Here is a 14,260-nt window from a genome sequence, read left to right as displayed (position 1 = left end):
AGGTGCTGTAGTTTTTGAGAAATGAGTAAAACAATGTCATGAAAAAATCACCGCTCAGTGATCATGAGACGATAATAAATTTAGCTTGTAAAAACGTATTTTCATTAGTACAGTGTTTTACTCATTTCTCAAAAACTACAGCACCTCAGCAACTAATACTTTAAGGTACACTTTCTACATTAAGGTTCACTTTCATTGTGTATTGTGTTACAAAAAGTACCAAAATTCATTTCACGACATTGCATACGTGTGCGCACATATCTGCAATAATTATGCGATGTCCCTTCAGGGCCACCATAAGATAATATTGCTTGACCAATTACTATGCTAAGCAAAAAATGAGTTGAGCACCAGTCACAATAATTCTAACTCAATGTAATTTTGGCTGGTAACCTGTTTCTTACCAGCAATACTTTTCTATGCTGAGCAAGTTTTTTGTGATCAGGCTTTATATATTTGGGCCCTGGGCCTTTATGAAGTCCCCGGGAAATAACTATAGCTCTAGAGCTCTAGGCCCAATCATGGAGCTGCTTAGCACAACAATTTGCTTAGCATGAAAATTTCTGCCTCGATGAAAACAGGATTACCCACCAAATTTCCACATGATTTTTAAGATGAGCGAACAACAGCTGAATATCAGTAACAAGCAATATGCAACAAATGGAAATTTGGTTGGTAATCCTGTTTTTATCAAGGAAGAAATTTAATGCTAAGCAAATTTGTGTGCTTAGCAGCTCTATGAAATTGGGCCATGTTCACACTGTATCTATTATCCCCGTGTAATACAGTCAGGGACTTTATTTTCACCCCACAGTTACCCTGGCGAACTTTCACACTTTGTCCCTAAGTCCACGAGGTTGCGGACCGGAACTTCCGGTTGCATGTTACATTTCAAGTATACCCCGGGGTTTTGAGACAGGGTGGCTAACCCTGGGGTCTGTTCACATTTTGCCGGGGCATGAGGGTAGACAGGGTTAAGAACACGTTGCCTTGGATCGGACGAGTTGGTCTATACTTTTGTTTGTAACCGTTTTTTTTATAAAATGCATAAAACAAATTATTGTTGGAAAGATGTTTTAAAAGTATAATACAATGATCCACACAAATTTGCCTCAAACTTGCGTGGTTTACCTTTTACTTTGCGAACTAACACGGTCGGCCATTTATGGGAGTCCAAAATATGACTCCCATAATTGGCCGACCGTGTTAGTCGACAAGGTAAAAGGAAAACCGTGCAATCTCGAGGCGTGTTTGTGTGGATCATTGTATTCTAATTTGACAATATCTTTCTAACCATATGCATTTTATAACAAATGGTTACAAATGCTTTTCAAAGACCAACTCGACCGATCCAAGGCAACGTGTTCCTTTAAAGGAACACGTTGCCTTGGATCGGACGAGTTGGTCTATAAAAAGCGTTTGTAACCCTTTTTGTATAAAATGCATATTCTAATTTGACAATATCTTTCTAACCATATGCATTTTATAACAAATGGTTACAAATGCTTTTCAAAGACCAACTCGACCGATCCAAGGCAACGTGTTCCTTAAAGGAACACGTTGCCTTGGATCGGACGAGTTGGTCTTTGAAAAGTGTTTGAAACAGTTGTTATGAAATGCATATGATTAGAAATATATTTTAAAAGTAGAATATAATGATCCACACAAGTATCACTCGAAATTGCATGGTTTTCCTTTTATATCATCGACAAACACGGTCGGTCATTTATGGGAGTCAAATGTTTGACTCCCATAAATGGCCGACCGTGTTAGTTCGTAAAGTAAATGGAAAACCAAGCAATTTCGAGGCAAGTTTGTGTGAATCATTGTATTCTACTTTTAAATCATCTTCCTAACCATATGCATTTTATAACAAACTGTTACAGACGCTTTTCAAAGACCAACTCGACCGATCCAAGGCAAAGTGTTCCTTTAATTAAGCGATCCTAGTGTGAAAAGGCCGGAGTGGGCGGAGATTCGGTTCCCTCCCCCATTATGGCATAGACCTTATCGCAAACACCAATGCGCAAGCGCAGACTGTTGAGGTGCATTGTGGGATATATATGGATCAAATTTGGATACCAGCAAGACCACAATGCACCTAATTCCATGGCTTTACGCGCGCGCCCCGGTATTTGCGAAAAGGTCTATACAGTGTGCAAACTTTTTTTGATAGCGCCCTCTTTTGAGTCATCCTCCTCAAGCCCACGCGTTTGATTTCCCGTATAGGGACCGAATCTCGGCAGAGAATTTCCTGGGATACCGGACTTTATTCCCGGGGCAAGCCCGGAGCATCCCCGGGGAATAGAGAGGTGTGGAAAGGGCTAAGCTGTGGAAAAAATATGGTTTTTTTTGTAATAAGAATTGGTATGGCCAACTACAACCCTAGCCTGAACATCTGACGTCACACTTCGAGACCCGTGAATCACGCCTTAAACCACAGCCTTGGGCTGGTGTCCAGTCGGTACAATTGAACCTTTGACCTTGCACGCATTTTACACGGAGTTTCGCAGAGAGTAAAAAGAACAACCGTACTTTCGAGGCATGTTTGTGTGGATCATGATATTCTAATTTTAAACAACTATCTATCTAACCGTAGGTATTTCATAACAAACGGTTTTCAAACGCTTTTTCAAAAAAGATCAACTCACAACACACAAGTGTGTAAACGCCTGCAATCGGGGAACCACCTTTGTTCAACTCTTTGAATTGTGATAGCAACTGTGGACCCCATTGTATTTCTTTTGAGATAGTAACCGTGGACCCATTGTCCCTTTTGTTATAGGTCCCCGGTTTGAATGTGCATACAAACACTCCCGATCCAATGCAACGTGTCCATATATTGCTTCTCTTTTCGCGCCCATTGTGTGTGCATAATGAGAGGAACTTGCGAGGGCTGAGTCGTAATGGAATAACCCTTTATCGCAAATTAGCAGTTTTGGGTTTTGTGCTCCTAAAAAGTTTAAGGATGGCCAATGATAAGCCCGGGCCAAAATTTCACAGAGCTGCTTGAGAAGAACGTTTTGCAAAATTGTCTGCTAAGCAGAAATGAGCAGGATACAAGTCACACATTAATTTGTTCATGTGACATTGTAGCTTGGCTGGTAACCCTATTATGCATGGTAGCATAGTTTAAAGGTGCTTAGCTCCTCCCTTTTTCTGCTTAATAAAGCAGCTTTAAATGGAAATGGGCCCTGAAACGTGGGCTTTAAGAAGTTTCCTGAAAGTGTTGAATGATGTTGTGTCCCTGAAGTGATTTGGAAGTTTATTCCAGAGCTTGGGTCCATATACCGAGAAGGCTCTATCATAGTCTTGCCCCCATAGTCTTGCCCCAAGAGTCTCGCCCCAAGACGATATTACTCGATATTGGATGGTGTACTGTGAGCTAGTCGGGCGGCGTAGTCTGGCGAGCTATACTAAGCCGGAGACTAGTCTTGCCCCACAAACCAGTCAAAGGAGGGCGCGCTTTAGTGAGTTACAACTGAGCGCAGTACACTATATCCAATATCGAGTAATATCGTCTAGGGGCAAGACTAGCTCTATCAGAAAAAGTGATGTGACTTGTTCTTGGCACTACAAAGTATGGTGAACAGGAGCTGTTTGACCGAAGGTGTTTCCGTTCAGCACCAATTTGCAGCACCATACAAGAAGTTTAAACTGAAACTCAGGCTACATAATCTAAACCTAAAAATGGAGACCAAAAGTTAGTTTTGCTCCCCTCTCAGCCTAATCAGAAAGACAGTGTGAACTTCCTGTATTTCTGCGTGTATGAATCAAACTAACCGTGATCAACAGTACTTAAAACAAAAATCAAACCGGTTTTTTCATTGTTATCATTTTTATTTATTTGGCTACTGAGACGATGTAAAGTACAGTTAAGAAAACTTTACAAAAGTTCTTAAAAAGATTATGTCAACTTTGATTTAACGGTCAGTGTCACTAGAAAAATTACAAGTTGGGGGATCTTTTGAACATTCTATAGTAGGCACTACTTCTTTGAAGAAAAAAAAGGTTAGACGCTCCAGAAGAAAATGTTTCAGGCATGTTGAGGATTTGTCTTTCAAACTTTTAAATCGCTTACTAACCCGAGTGTTCTACCATGGTTCTACAGTATACATAACGTCTTTTAGATTTGATTATTGTTAATAATATCAACTGAATGTGATGCCAAATATTAACAATCGATTAAAACCCTCTTCTAGCGAGTCACAACACTCAAAATATTTCCAGATCAGAAATGACAAAGGATGTTTCCTCAGAATCTGCGTCAGTAAGTTGACCCATTTCTGGGTCACTTTGATACAAACTGCAAGTCAAGCTAACCCGAATTATGACCTAAAAGGACCCGGATAAGTCAAGTCTGTGTGTGCAGAGGAGGGTTTTTAAAAAGGTAACACAATCATGGAATAATGAATCATTAATTTAAAAAAAGCATTAAAGAACCTATAAGGTCACCATTGCTTAGTTTAATTTCTTAATCGAGATACAGTAATAGTTGTAAGCAAAATCTTGTCCAAAGTATACACGTTTAGAGTTAATTATCACTAGATCAAGATCCAGGGTTTGTTTGATTTTTCACAAGTGTGGGTCTGTAATGCTGTTATATTGTATCAATTTTAAACTATAAGATGCTGTAAATAACACACTCCTTTTAAAACTGTGTTTAGTTATGTCGTACTCACTTTTTAAACATGTTTAAATGAATGTGTTTATCATTATTTTGACACCTGCTCAAAATGGTTCGTACAAACACACACAAGAATCTGAACGTGTATTAGGTTATACATGTAAAACAAGTGGGTGCAAAGCTTAAGTTTTTTTTTTTTTGAATCAATTGTTTTGAAAGCTAAAACACTGTTTTTAGGGTGTAGTGTAGTATATGTAAGGAATAATCTAAACGTCATGTGTCATAAGGGGAAAGTTACCGATAAGTTTGTTTTTAGGGGGGAAACACCGGTTTTTGTTTGTTTTTGGTTTGTTTTTAGACGTCGATGCATCCAAGGTTCAAGTTCGCAACGTCGATAAATGCGACCCTGCCTACAATACCGAAGCATCCGTGAAAGTCGTTACCACTTATGTCGATGTCTGAAATTTTCAGACATACGGTCAGGAACTTCGCAACACCGAAGCACAGATATGGTGGGTTTTTAGCTGGAGAAAAAAAAACGGGGAAAAAATAATAATAAGTAATAGGCAGTACTAAGATAATACTATGTTAGGCGGAGCTAAAAGCTAAAGTAGTCGGATGTGTGTTAGGCGGGGCTAAAAGGCAAGATGTTAGACGAAGCTAGAAAGATACGTTAGGCAGAGCTAGAAGGATAGATGTTAGGCGAAGCTAGAAATAATGTTAGGCAGAGCTAGAAGGACAGATGTTAGGCGAAGTCCGAAAGATATTTTAGGCAGAGTTAAAAGGAAAGATGTTCTAAAAGCCTTAAAGGATAAATGTTAAGTTGAGCTAGAAGGATAGTTGCCAGATTTGATACTTGTGAATGGTCAATATCGGGGCAAACAAGACAAGATTATTGGCTTACCTGACACTTCCTGGCTAACGACTGTGTCCCCGTTGACTTTCAACGTTATGTAGACGCCGTAGTTCTCCGGGATGTAGTCAACAGTTAGCTCAGCTGGAAAAAAATACAGACAAATAAAATTGTCACTAAGAATGTTAATATCAGGTGAGCGTTTGTTACAAGGGAAGTCGAAGAGAAATTGGATGGGTGCTTCACAAAACCTCTGCGGAAATGCCTAAATGTTCACTGGAGTCAACACATGACAAAATACAGAACTGTATGGCAATGAACCAAAACTATCCATCAAAATGCGACAGCATCGTTTGAGACTAGCAGGGCACTCTTATAGAAACATCAAAGAACCTGTCTCTCAGCTCATCAACTGGTCACCAACACATGGAAGGAGGGATAAGGGAAGACAGAAGAAGTTATTGCTATACAGATATAGTTGGGACATCGGAGTGCTTCCAGCTGATCTTCCCAACCTAATGAGAGATAGACAGGGATGGACGAGCCTCAACATGATTCCGACCCCGGTCGACTAGAGAGAGAGACGTTTGTTTTGAACAGCAAAACGGTGGTTAGACTTGATAACAAGTCGTTAGGCGCTGCCCATTATTTTGTCTGCCGTTCATGCAACAGTCACAGTGCGATTATACACATGCAACGGTCGTAGGTAGCGCTCACGCAGCTCTATACTGCCATAGCCTGAATGGAGGTAGAAATATTTCTACATCCATGATCTGACAAGGCTCGTGAATAAACGCCAGAAACTGACTCAACACATCTTCTGGGATCGAGGATGAGTGTACCGTCCCCGTAGCTACACCGCGCTGTAAGCTCTCCATTGTGATTAAACAGCCGGTGCTGTGAGTTACCGCGCTCTGAGCTAGTCATTCACAATAGCAACATCTACCCTCACAGGTACCCATTTATACCCCTGGGAGGAAAGGCAATTATAGTAAAACATCTTGCTCAAGGACACAAGTGTCATGACCGGGATTCGAACCCAAACTCAGAAACATCAGACTAATTACCGTCGACTTTGATAGTCGTCTTCCAAAACCCAAGGTTCACTGGAACTGAGATGCCGCCACTGCAGGTCCCGACATCACCCGTCACTGAGCAATCTCCGTACGCTGTCGCTCCACGCTCAACTGTGTTTGAAGAATAAAAACAATTACAAGAAAATATTATTAAAGGTGGTGGACACTATTGGTAATTACTCAAAATAATTATTAGCATAAAACCTTACTTGGTAACGAGTAATGGGGAGAGATTGAGGGTATAATACATTGTGAGAAACGGCTCCCTCTGAAGTGTCATAGTTTTCGAGAATGAAGTAATTTTCCACGAATTTGATTTCGAGACCTCAGATTTAAAACTTGAGGTCTCGAAATCAACCATCTAAACACAAACAACTTCGTGTGACAAGGGTGTTTTTTCCGTTCATTATCTCGCAAGTTCGATGACCGATTGAGCTCAAATCTTCACAGGTTTGTTATTTTATGCATATGTTGAGATACACCAACTGTGAAGGCTTGTCTTTCACAATTACCAATAGTGTCCACTGCCTTTAAAATAACATTCATAAATACCTCAGACAGTTTCGCTATTCATATTGGTGGAGATCGCATCAAACGGTTGATAATTATCAGCTGGGTCTGTTTATGTTTTCGAGTACGTTTGTGTGGGTTAAGACCAAAACCTCGTTCGCAGGAGTGATCGATTTGGCGCCGCGCCATTTTAGCCTTTGGATACGTGGGTGCATACGCACACAAAATAAATACTTATCCGAATACTGTCTCATAAAAATGCACCACGTCGGGAAAAATATGATAAGTTTTCACAGAGTTTTTATTACGTCTTTTTACCGAAATGGCGTTTATGGGAATAAAAGAGTAGTGACTCGTTCTTAAACGGCCGTTTAAAACCTTGCAGGGTCGTGGCCGTGCGATAGAGGCTTCTATCGCACGGCCACGACCCTTCGTGGTTTTAAACGGCCGTTTAAGAACGAGTCACTACCCTTTTATTCTGTCACTTGATTTACAGAATCGGTTTTTCTAACAAAAAAGTTGCTGGCAGTGTATATAACACTTTATGTTATCCACCATAAACTGACAAACCTGTAGAAGTTTGAGATCGATCGGCCTTTTGGTCACGAGAAAATAGTGAGGAAAAAAACCTGATTGCACATTTTTTGCATGGCAACGAGGAAAAAACAAAGATGAATCAAACATTCACTTTTTTTTTTCACGGAGGATTTTTTTTCCACACTAGACCACTCCTCATAATTACAAACACGCTGAAAATATTAACAGCAAAACAAATAAAGAAAATGCACAATACAATGTTAACCTTGAACCAATAGTTTGAAATTAGATTAAATTACATGAATACAGATTGCATTACAGATCAAATACATAATGAGATCAGCAAAGCAAAACAAGTAAGAATATACTTGAGTATATAAGTCAAATCAATTATAAGTTTGGATTAACAGTAGCTTTAAAGAATCACAAGACAGAAAGAAATACATCAAAGGCGCCATGCACTTACACAAAGGAGCATCCGAGCTCAAACCGTACATGTAGTTGGCCTTCTGTGCCACCGTCACCATCTTCAAGAAGAATTCCTCTTCCTCGGCAGTCATCGCTAAGCTCTCGACATGTTTTATCTACAAACAATCAAAGTCACTTAATAATTACACTAAAAGAGAAAAATAATAGTCAGTTCTATAACAGTGCTGTTCAGACCCGAAGGGCGTCCCACAGCGCTTCAAATTATTACCCCTGGTCACCGGGCCTTAAATCATTCCTTAAACCATCTCAGCTCCCTTGTGCAGCAAAGTATGCGCTACTCGGCTAAATCAATCACAAGAACCATCTCTGCCCTCACAGGTACCATTTACCCCTGGGTGGAGAGAAGCAATAATTATAGTTAAAGACAGTGGACACTATTGGTAATTGTCAAAGACTAGTCTTCACACTTGGAGTATCGCAACATATGCATAAATTAACAAGCTTGTAAAAATTTGAGCTTAATACCGATTAAGCTCAAATTTTTACAGGTTGAAGTTGCGAGATAATAGTGAAAGAAAAAACACCCTTGTCACACGAAGTTGTGTACGTTCAGATGCTTGATTTCGAGATCTCAAATTCTAAACTTGAGGTCTCGAAATTAAATTAGTGGAAAATTACTTCTTTCTCGTAAACCCATGTCACTTCAGAGGGAGCCGTTTCTCACATTGTTTTATACCATCAACCTCTCTCCATTACTCGTCAATAATTAAGGTTTTATGATGATAACTAACTATTTTGAGTAATTACCATTAGTGTCCACTGCCTTTAAGTGTCTTGCTCAGGGACACAGGTGTCACGACCCCGAACCTACACTTTGCTGAAAAGAATAAAAAGAGTGCGGTGCTCTTAATATCCGCTCGGCCACGAAACCCACTATTTTTTTATTTTTTTTTAATACCACAAAGTGATCTTGACACTTCGGCCCGAAATCACCCTGCTTAAAAAAACACCTATGTTAACATAAAAAACTTGATATCGAGCAATAGAGAGTTGTTAATAGTATAAAACAGTGTGAGAAACGGTTCCCTCTCTGAAGTAACGTAGTTTTTAAGAAAGAAGCATTCTCACTTAAATATTAGAAGTAAGTTTGAGACCTCACATGAGGCCTCGAATTCAACCAATATATGTTTTTTGTTCCATTCTCTTCCCGCAACTTCAACGACAAATTGGGTTCAAATTTTCACAGGTTTGCTATTTTGATGCATAATGTTGAGATACAACAAGTGGGAAGACTGGTCTTTGAAAATATTACCAAAGATGTCCAGTACCTTTAATTGAACTGAAAATGTAAAGTAATTTACAGCAGCTTTCGATGGTATAATAATTATTTTTTTGACAATCACTTTACTCCGAAGCACCACAGTCTTGCCTCAAGACTATAGTGCTCGATATTGGATGATGTACTGCGCGCAGTATCGCTAAAGCGCGCCCTCTACGGTATGATATAATTTACTGGCGAGCTTGAAATCTAGACTATACTGGCAAAATAGTTGCTTGCCAGTATAGTCTCGATTTCAAGCTCACCAGTAAATTAAATTATGCCGTAGAGGGCGCGCTTTAGCGACTTCAAAAACCAAAGGAATGACACTTGGCTGTAGCACTTCCCTGACATATTATAATAAAAACAAAGTTACAAACCTGTACGGACTTGGCAGTCACAGCGACGGCACACATGCCCAGCAAGAAGGCAAACTTCAAGAACCCACTCATCATGATGGGATAAGAATCTTCTAAATCGAAGGTAGAACTCGAAAACTGATTTCAATAACCACTTTGGCCAAATTGGTGTATGATTTGTGAGCGTGAACGGCTTCCTTTTATAGGGTTCATGTATCGAGTGCGAGAGTATGGGTTTTGCTTGTTTTTTCTCAGTCTGTTTGGTTCGTTTTTGGTTTGTTTGGTTTCGTTTTGGGGTTTGTTTGATTTTGTTTTCGTTTGGGGGCCTTTTTTTTTTTTTTTTTGAAACGAAAGGAGAGAATTTTGTTTTTTTTTCGTTTGGGGGCGACTTCTATTTATTTAGAAATGAAAGGAGTGAAATTATAACCCGCATTTTACGTATGTTTCCTGGACTGACCGGATCTGATATTGGAACTACGGACTTCTGGCTGCCTGCAATTTTGTATGTATTGTTTATCCTCCCCAAACACCGTATACAGAGCAAACCTTGGGCGTTACTTGTACAAAATTTTGGAACTACATCATAAAACTGAAAGGCTTGGTTTGTTTGCAACGACACCTAGTTTATATGGCCCTTGGCCAAATTTCATAATGCTGTTAAGCAGATAATATTTCTTGACAAAGTACTTTGCTAAGCAAAAAATGAGTTGAGCACCAGTCACTACAATGTAAACTTAATGTAATTTTGGCTGGTAACCTGTTTCTAATAAGCAATACTTTTCTATGCTTAGCAAGTTTGTGTGCTTACAGGCTTTATGAAATTGGGCTCTAGGGCTTCATGAAGTCCCCGGGGAAAACTAGCTCTATAGCCCTGTTCACACTGTAGGCCTATCTCTAATCCCCGTGGAATTCAGCCCCGGGGAGACCCGGGACTATTTTACTCCATGGTATTGGTTACCCTGGTGCCTGTTCACACTGTGTTGCACGATGGTTTCAAGAAAAACCCGGGATTTTGCCGCTTACCCTTACTCCAGAGCAGGGGTGGCTGTTTAACGGGGCATGTATATTTGTTGGGGCAGACAGAGGCAGGCCGGGTACAGCGACTACATTGTGAAAAGGACGGCCGTTATTCCCCGGGGGCAACCCGGGAGGCAACCCCGGGGAACAGAGTAGTGCGACTAAGGGCGTTGGATAAACTGTTTGTAACTATTACAAGAAAATACGATTCGGCCAACTCACGTGCCTACCTCTAGCCTGAACATCTGACGTCACACTTCGAGTCTCGTGAATCACGCCAGAAACCACAGCCTTGAGCTGATGTCCGGATCGGTACAGTTATGTACCTTTGATATTACATGCATTTCACACGGCGGAGTTTCGCAGTAAAAATCGTACGTATTACATAAAATAACATAACATGGATGTTAACAACAAACATTATATCGCACGCTGTATTATGGGGCCATTTGGTTAGCCTTCCCCTGGTCGACCCCAATCTGCCCCGGTACGTTCGAATAGCTGTGACGTTTTTCAAGGGCTCACCCCGATCAGCCTTAAGTGCCCTGCTTGTAAAACGGGTCATTTTGGGGCTGGACCGAGGTGTATGACGCCACCACCACGAGAGGGCGAGTGACCGTTCGATTAGCTCTTGTCAGGGGCTTACCCGAATGAGCATTACGGGATGGACACAGGGAAGCTAATCGAACATGATCGAACGTACCCTCAACAGATTGTCTACAACTTTAGATGCAGCTGACCGGAAATGTAGCTTATACAAACATCACCTGAGACGGCAATCAAAACACAGATATGGAAAGCTTTGTTCACGTCACTGTAGATTAATTTATTCAATGAAATAATTGTATCCGAATAGATCGACTGCGCGACCAATGTTAACATGTGATCACTTGACCTGTGATGGGTATAGAAAAACAAAGCTATCACATTAAAGACATGGTGAAACTCGTACAAATGGACCATTAATTTAAATCGGCTGTGTTTTCGATAAATAACCCTTTAAACTCAAATCGAAGCTCTTTTAATCAAGTTGAATGATGTGACATTGATTTTAATCACACTTTGCTTTTTTTATAAACTAATGGAGGTAGAATGGATAAACCCAGTAATCTACTGCAAAAAAAATGTTCCATAGCCCCTTTCACACGAGCGTTGATAACCAACGTCCTCGGTTACGGTCGCTATCTGCATGGCACCACGATCGTTTGCTATTTCATAACGGTGTTTCACACGACAAACCACCGATAACCAACGTCCCTTGTAATCGGCTTGGCTACAGGTCCAATTTTATAGAGCTGCTAAGCACAAAATTAGTTTGATTAGCATGAAATTTCTCCCTTGATAAAAACAGGATTTACACAAGTATCACTCGAAATTACGTGGTTTTCCTTTTACCTCGTCGACAAACACGGTCGGCCATTTATGGGAGTCAAATTTTTGACTCCCATAAATGGCCGACCGTGTTAGTTCTCAAAATAAAAGGAAAACCACGCAATTTCGAGGCAAATGTGTATGGATCATTGTATTCTACTTTTTAAACATCTTTCTACCCATAAAAAAACGGTTAAACGCTTTTCAAAGACCAACTCGACCGATCCAAGGGAACGTGTTCCTTTAACTTTCATTTAGTTGAAAGTCACTGGACACTGTTTGCTTTGGTAATATTACTCAAAGTTAGCATACAGAATTGCTTGGTAACTGGTAACGAGGAACGGAGAGCTGTTCATAGTATAAAACAGTGTGAGAAACGACTCCCTCCGAAGTACCATTGTAAACATTGTCTTGAAGAAATGGGTAAATTTCTCACTTAAAGGCAGTGGCCACTATTGGTAATTACTCAAATAGTTACAATCATAAAACCTTTCTTGATTACCACAGAGTTGCATAATGGACATCAAGCAGTGGTCGTGTAGCAATGGTCTCAAGTTAAATGAGAATAAAACAGAACTCCTTCACATCACATCTCGTTTTTCGCAACAGAATCCCATTATCTTCTATTCAAATTGATGGTATACCAGTTCATTCTGTCGACAAAGCAAGAAACCTTGGTGTGACATTTGACAAATCTTTTGCCATGGATAAGTTTGTCAATACAAAATGCCGTTCCGCCTCGTTTGCCCTACACAAGATCGGTCAAATTCGCCAGTTCATAAATAAAACAACAGCAGAAAAGCTCATCCATGCTTTTGTAATTTGTCATCTCGATTACTGCAATAGTCTCATCTATGGATTGCCCGACTCACAGCTCAGAAAACTCCAACTCATTCAAAACTCAGCGGCTCGTCTCATCACCCGGTTAAGAAAACGCGATTCAATTACTCCAGCTTTGCAATCTCTCCATTGGCTTCCTATTCATTCTCGCATCATCTTCAAAATTCTCCTTCAAACATTTCAATGCAGTCTTGGAAGTGGACCAACTTACCTGAAAGATCTACTAACTCCATACACTCCTACTAGAAACCTCCGTTCCGCTAACAAAGACACCCTCGTTATCCCTAAAGTTACCACCAAAGCATATGGTCAACGTAGTTTTCAGTTTGCTGCACCTCACTTATGGAACAATCTCCCTCTACACATCAAACAAGCCACTGCGATCTCAAGTTTCAAGACTCTTCTCAAAACACATCTATTCAAATTATCTTATACTTAATTATTCTTTTGGTTCCTCTGAGCGCTTAGAGACTTTCTTTTGGAGGTGTTAGGCGCTATAGAAATGCGGTTGTTATTATTATTATTACCAGTAATGGGGAGAGGTTGATAGCAAAAAAGCCCCCTCTGAAGTGACGTAGTTTTCGAGAAAGAAGTAATTTTCCTCAAATTTGATTTCGAGACCTCAGATTTAGAACTTGAGGTCTCGAAATCAAGCATCTGAAAGCACACAACTTCGTATGTGGCCATGGTGCGACAAGGGTGTTTATTTCTTTCATTAATGTCTCGCAACTTCGACGACCGATTGAGATCAAATTTTCACAGGTTTGTTATTTTATGCATATGTTGAGATACAGCAAGTGAGAAGACTGGTCTTTAACAATAACCAATAGTGTCCAGAGTCTTCAAATCATAATAATTTGAATCTAGAAAAGACTTTTTGGGGCATCTGAAAGCACACAAAATAATAATAATAATAATAATTGTGGCTTCTTATATAGCGCACATGTCCGCTACTCAGTGACGCTCCTGGCGCTGTAACATACAGTATTTCCTGCAAGATGTGGGACTACGTTTTGAATTATGAGACCTAATTCTGATAGCACCATGCAATGTTTTTCAAGGTGCTGTGGCGCAATTTGCTGCCGATCGGACCAGGAACACCGGGGCGAACCCCTTCTCTTTTCGATAAGTGCACTGAGTTCTTTTACATGCGTTACACAACACATGGAACCAACGGCTTCACGTCCCATCCGAAGGACGAAGCACCAGAGTTTGAATTCGGTGCTCTTAACCGCTCGGCCACGACACTACCACAATGTGTGCAACAAGTTGTTGTTTTTCTTTCTTTTCAGTATGTGTTTTTTGCAACTGCGATGACCAGTT

The 14,260-nt window shown here is 40.3% G+C and overlaps 1 protein-coding gene across 1 annotated transcript; it reads right to left on the bottom strand.

Moving 5' to 3' along the window:
• Positions 1–3,819: 3,819 nt before the first annotated feature.
• Positions 3,820–9,889, bottom strand: LOC139953776 (uncharacterized). Its single transcript, XM_071953342.1, has 5 exons — positions 9,731–9,889; positions 8,070–8,187; positions 6,548–6,667; positions 5,532–5,624; positions 3,820–5,151 (listed from the first exon to the last, which is right to left on the bottom strand). Exons 1-5 carry the CDS (start codon positions 9,803–9,805, stop codon positions 4,982–4,984), a joined length of 576 nt encoding a protein of 191 aa, XP_071809443.1. The 5' UTR covers positions 9,806–9,889; the 3' UTR covers positions 3,820–4,981.
• Positions 9,890–14,260: the final 4,371 nt, after the last annotated feature.

Source organism: Asterias amurensis, chromosome 22, assembly GCF_032118995.1.
Source record: "Asterias amurensis chromosome 22, ASM3211899v1".
Lineage (NCBI taxonomy): Eukaryota > Metazoa > Echinodermata > Asteroidea > Forcipulatida > Asteriidae > Asterias > Asterias amurensis.
The sequence above is the reverse complement of the archived record's forward strand: the minus strand, read 5'-3'. Positions and strand labels throughout refer to the sequence as shown.

Excerpts from the sequence above, each read along its gene's own strand:
- LOC139953776 (XM_071953342.1), bottom strand. The coding sequence starts at position 9,805 with ATGATGAGTGGGTTCTTGAAGTTTGCCTTCTTGCTGGGCATGTGTGCC. Across the intron at positions 6,668-8,069 it reads GAGCTCGGATGCTCCTTTGT|TTGAGCGTGGAGCGACAGCG; the intron begins GTAAGTGCATGG and ends CTTCAAACACAG. Across the intron at positions 5,625-6,547 it reads GACGACTATCAAAGTCGACG|CTGAGCTAACTGTTGACTAC; the intron begins GTAATTAGTCTG and ends ATTTTTTTCCAG.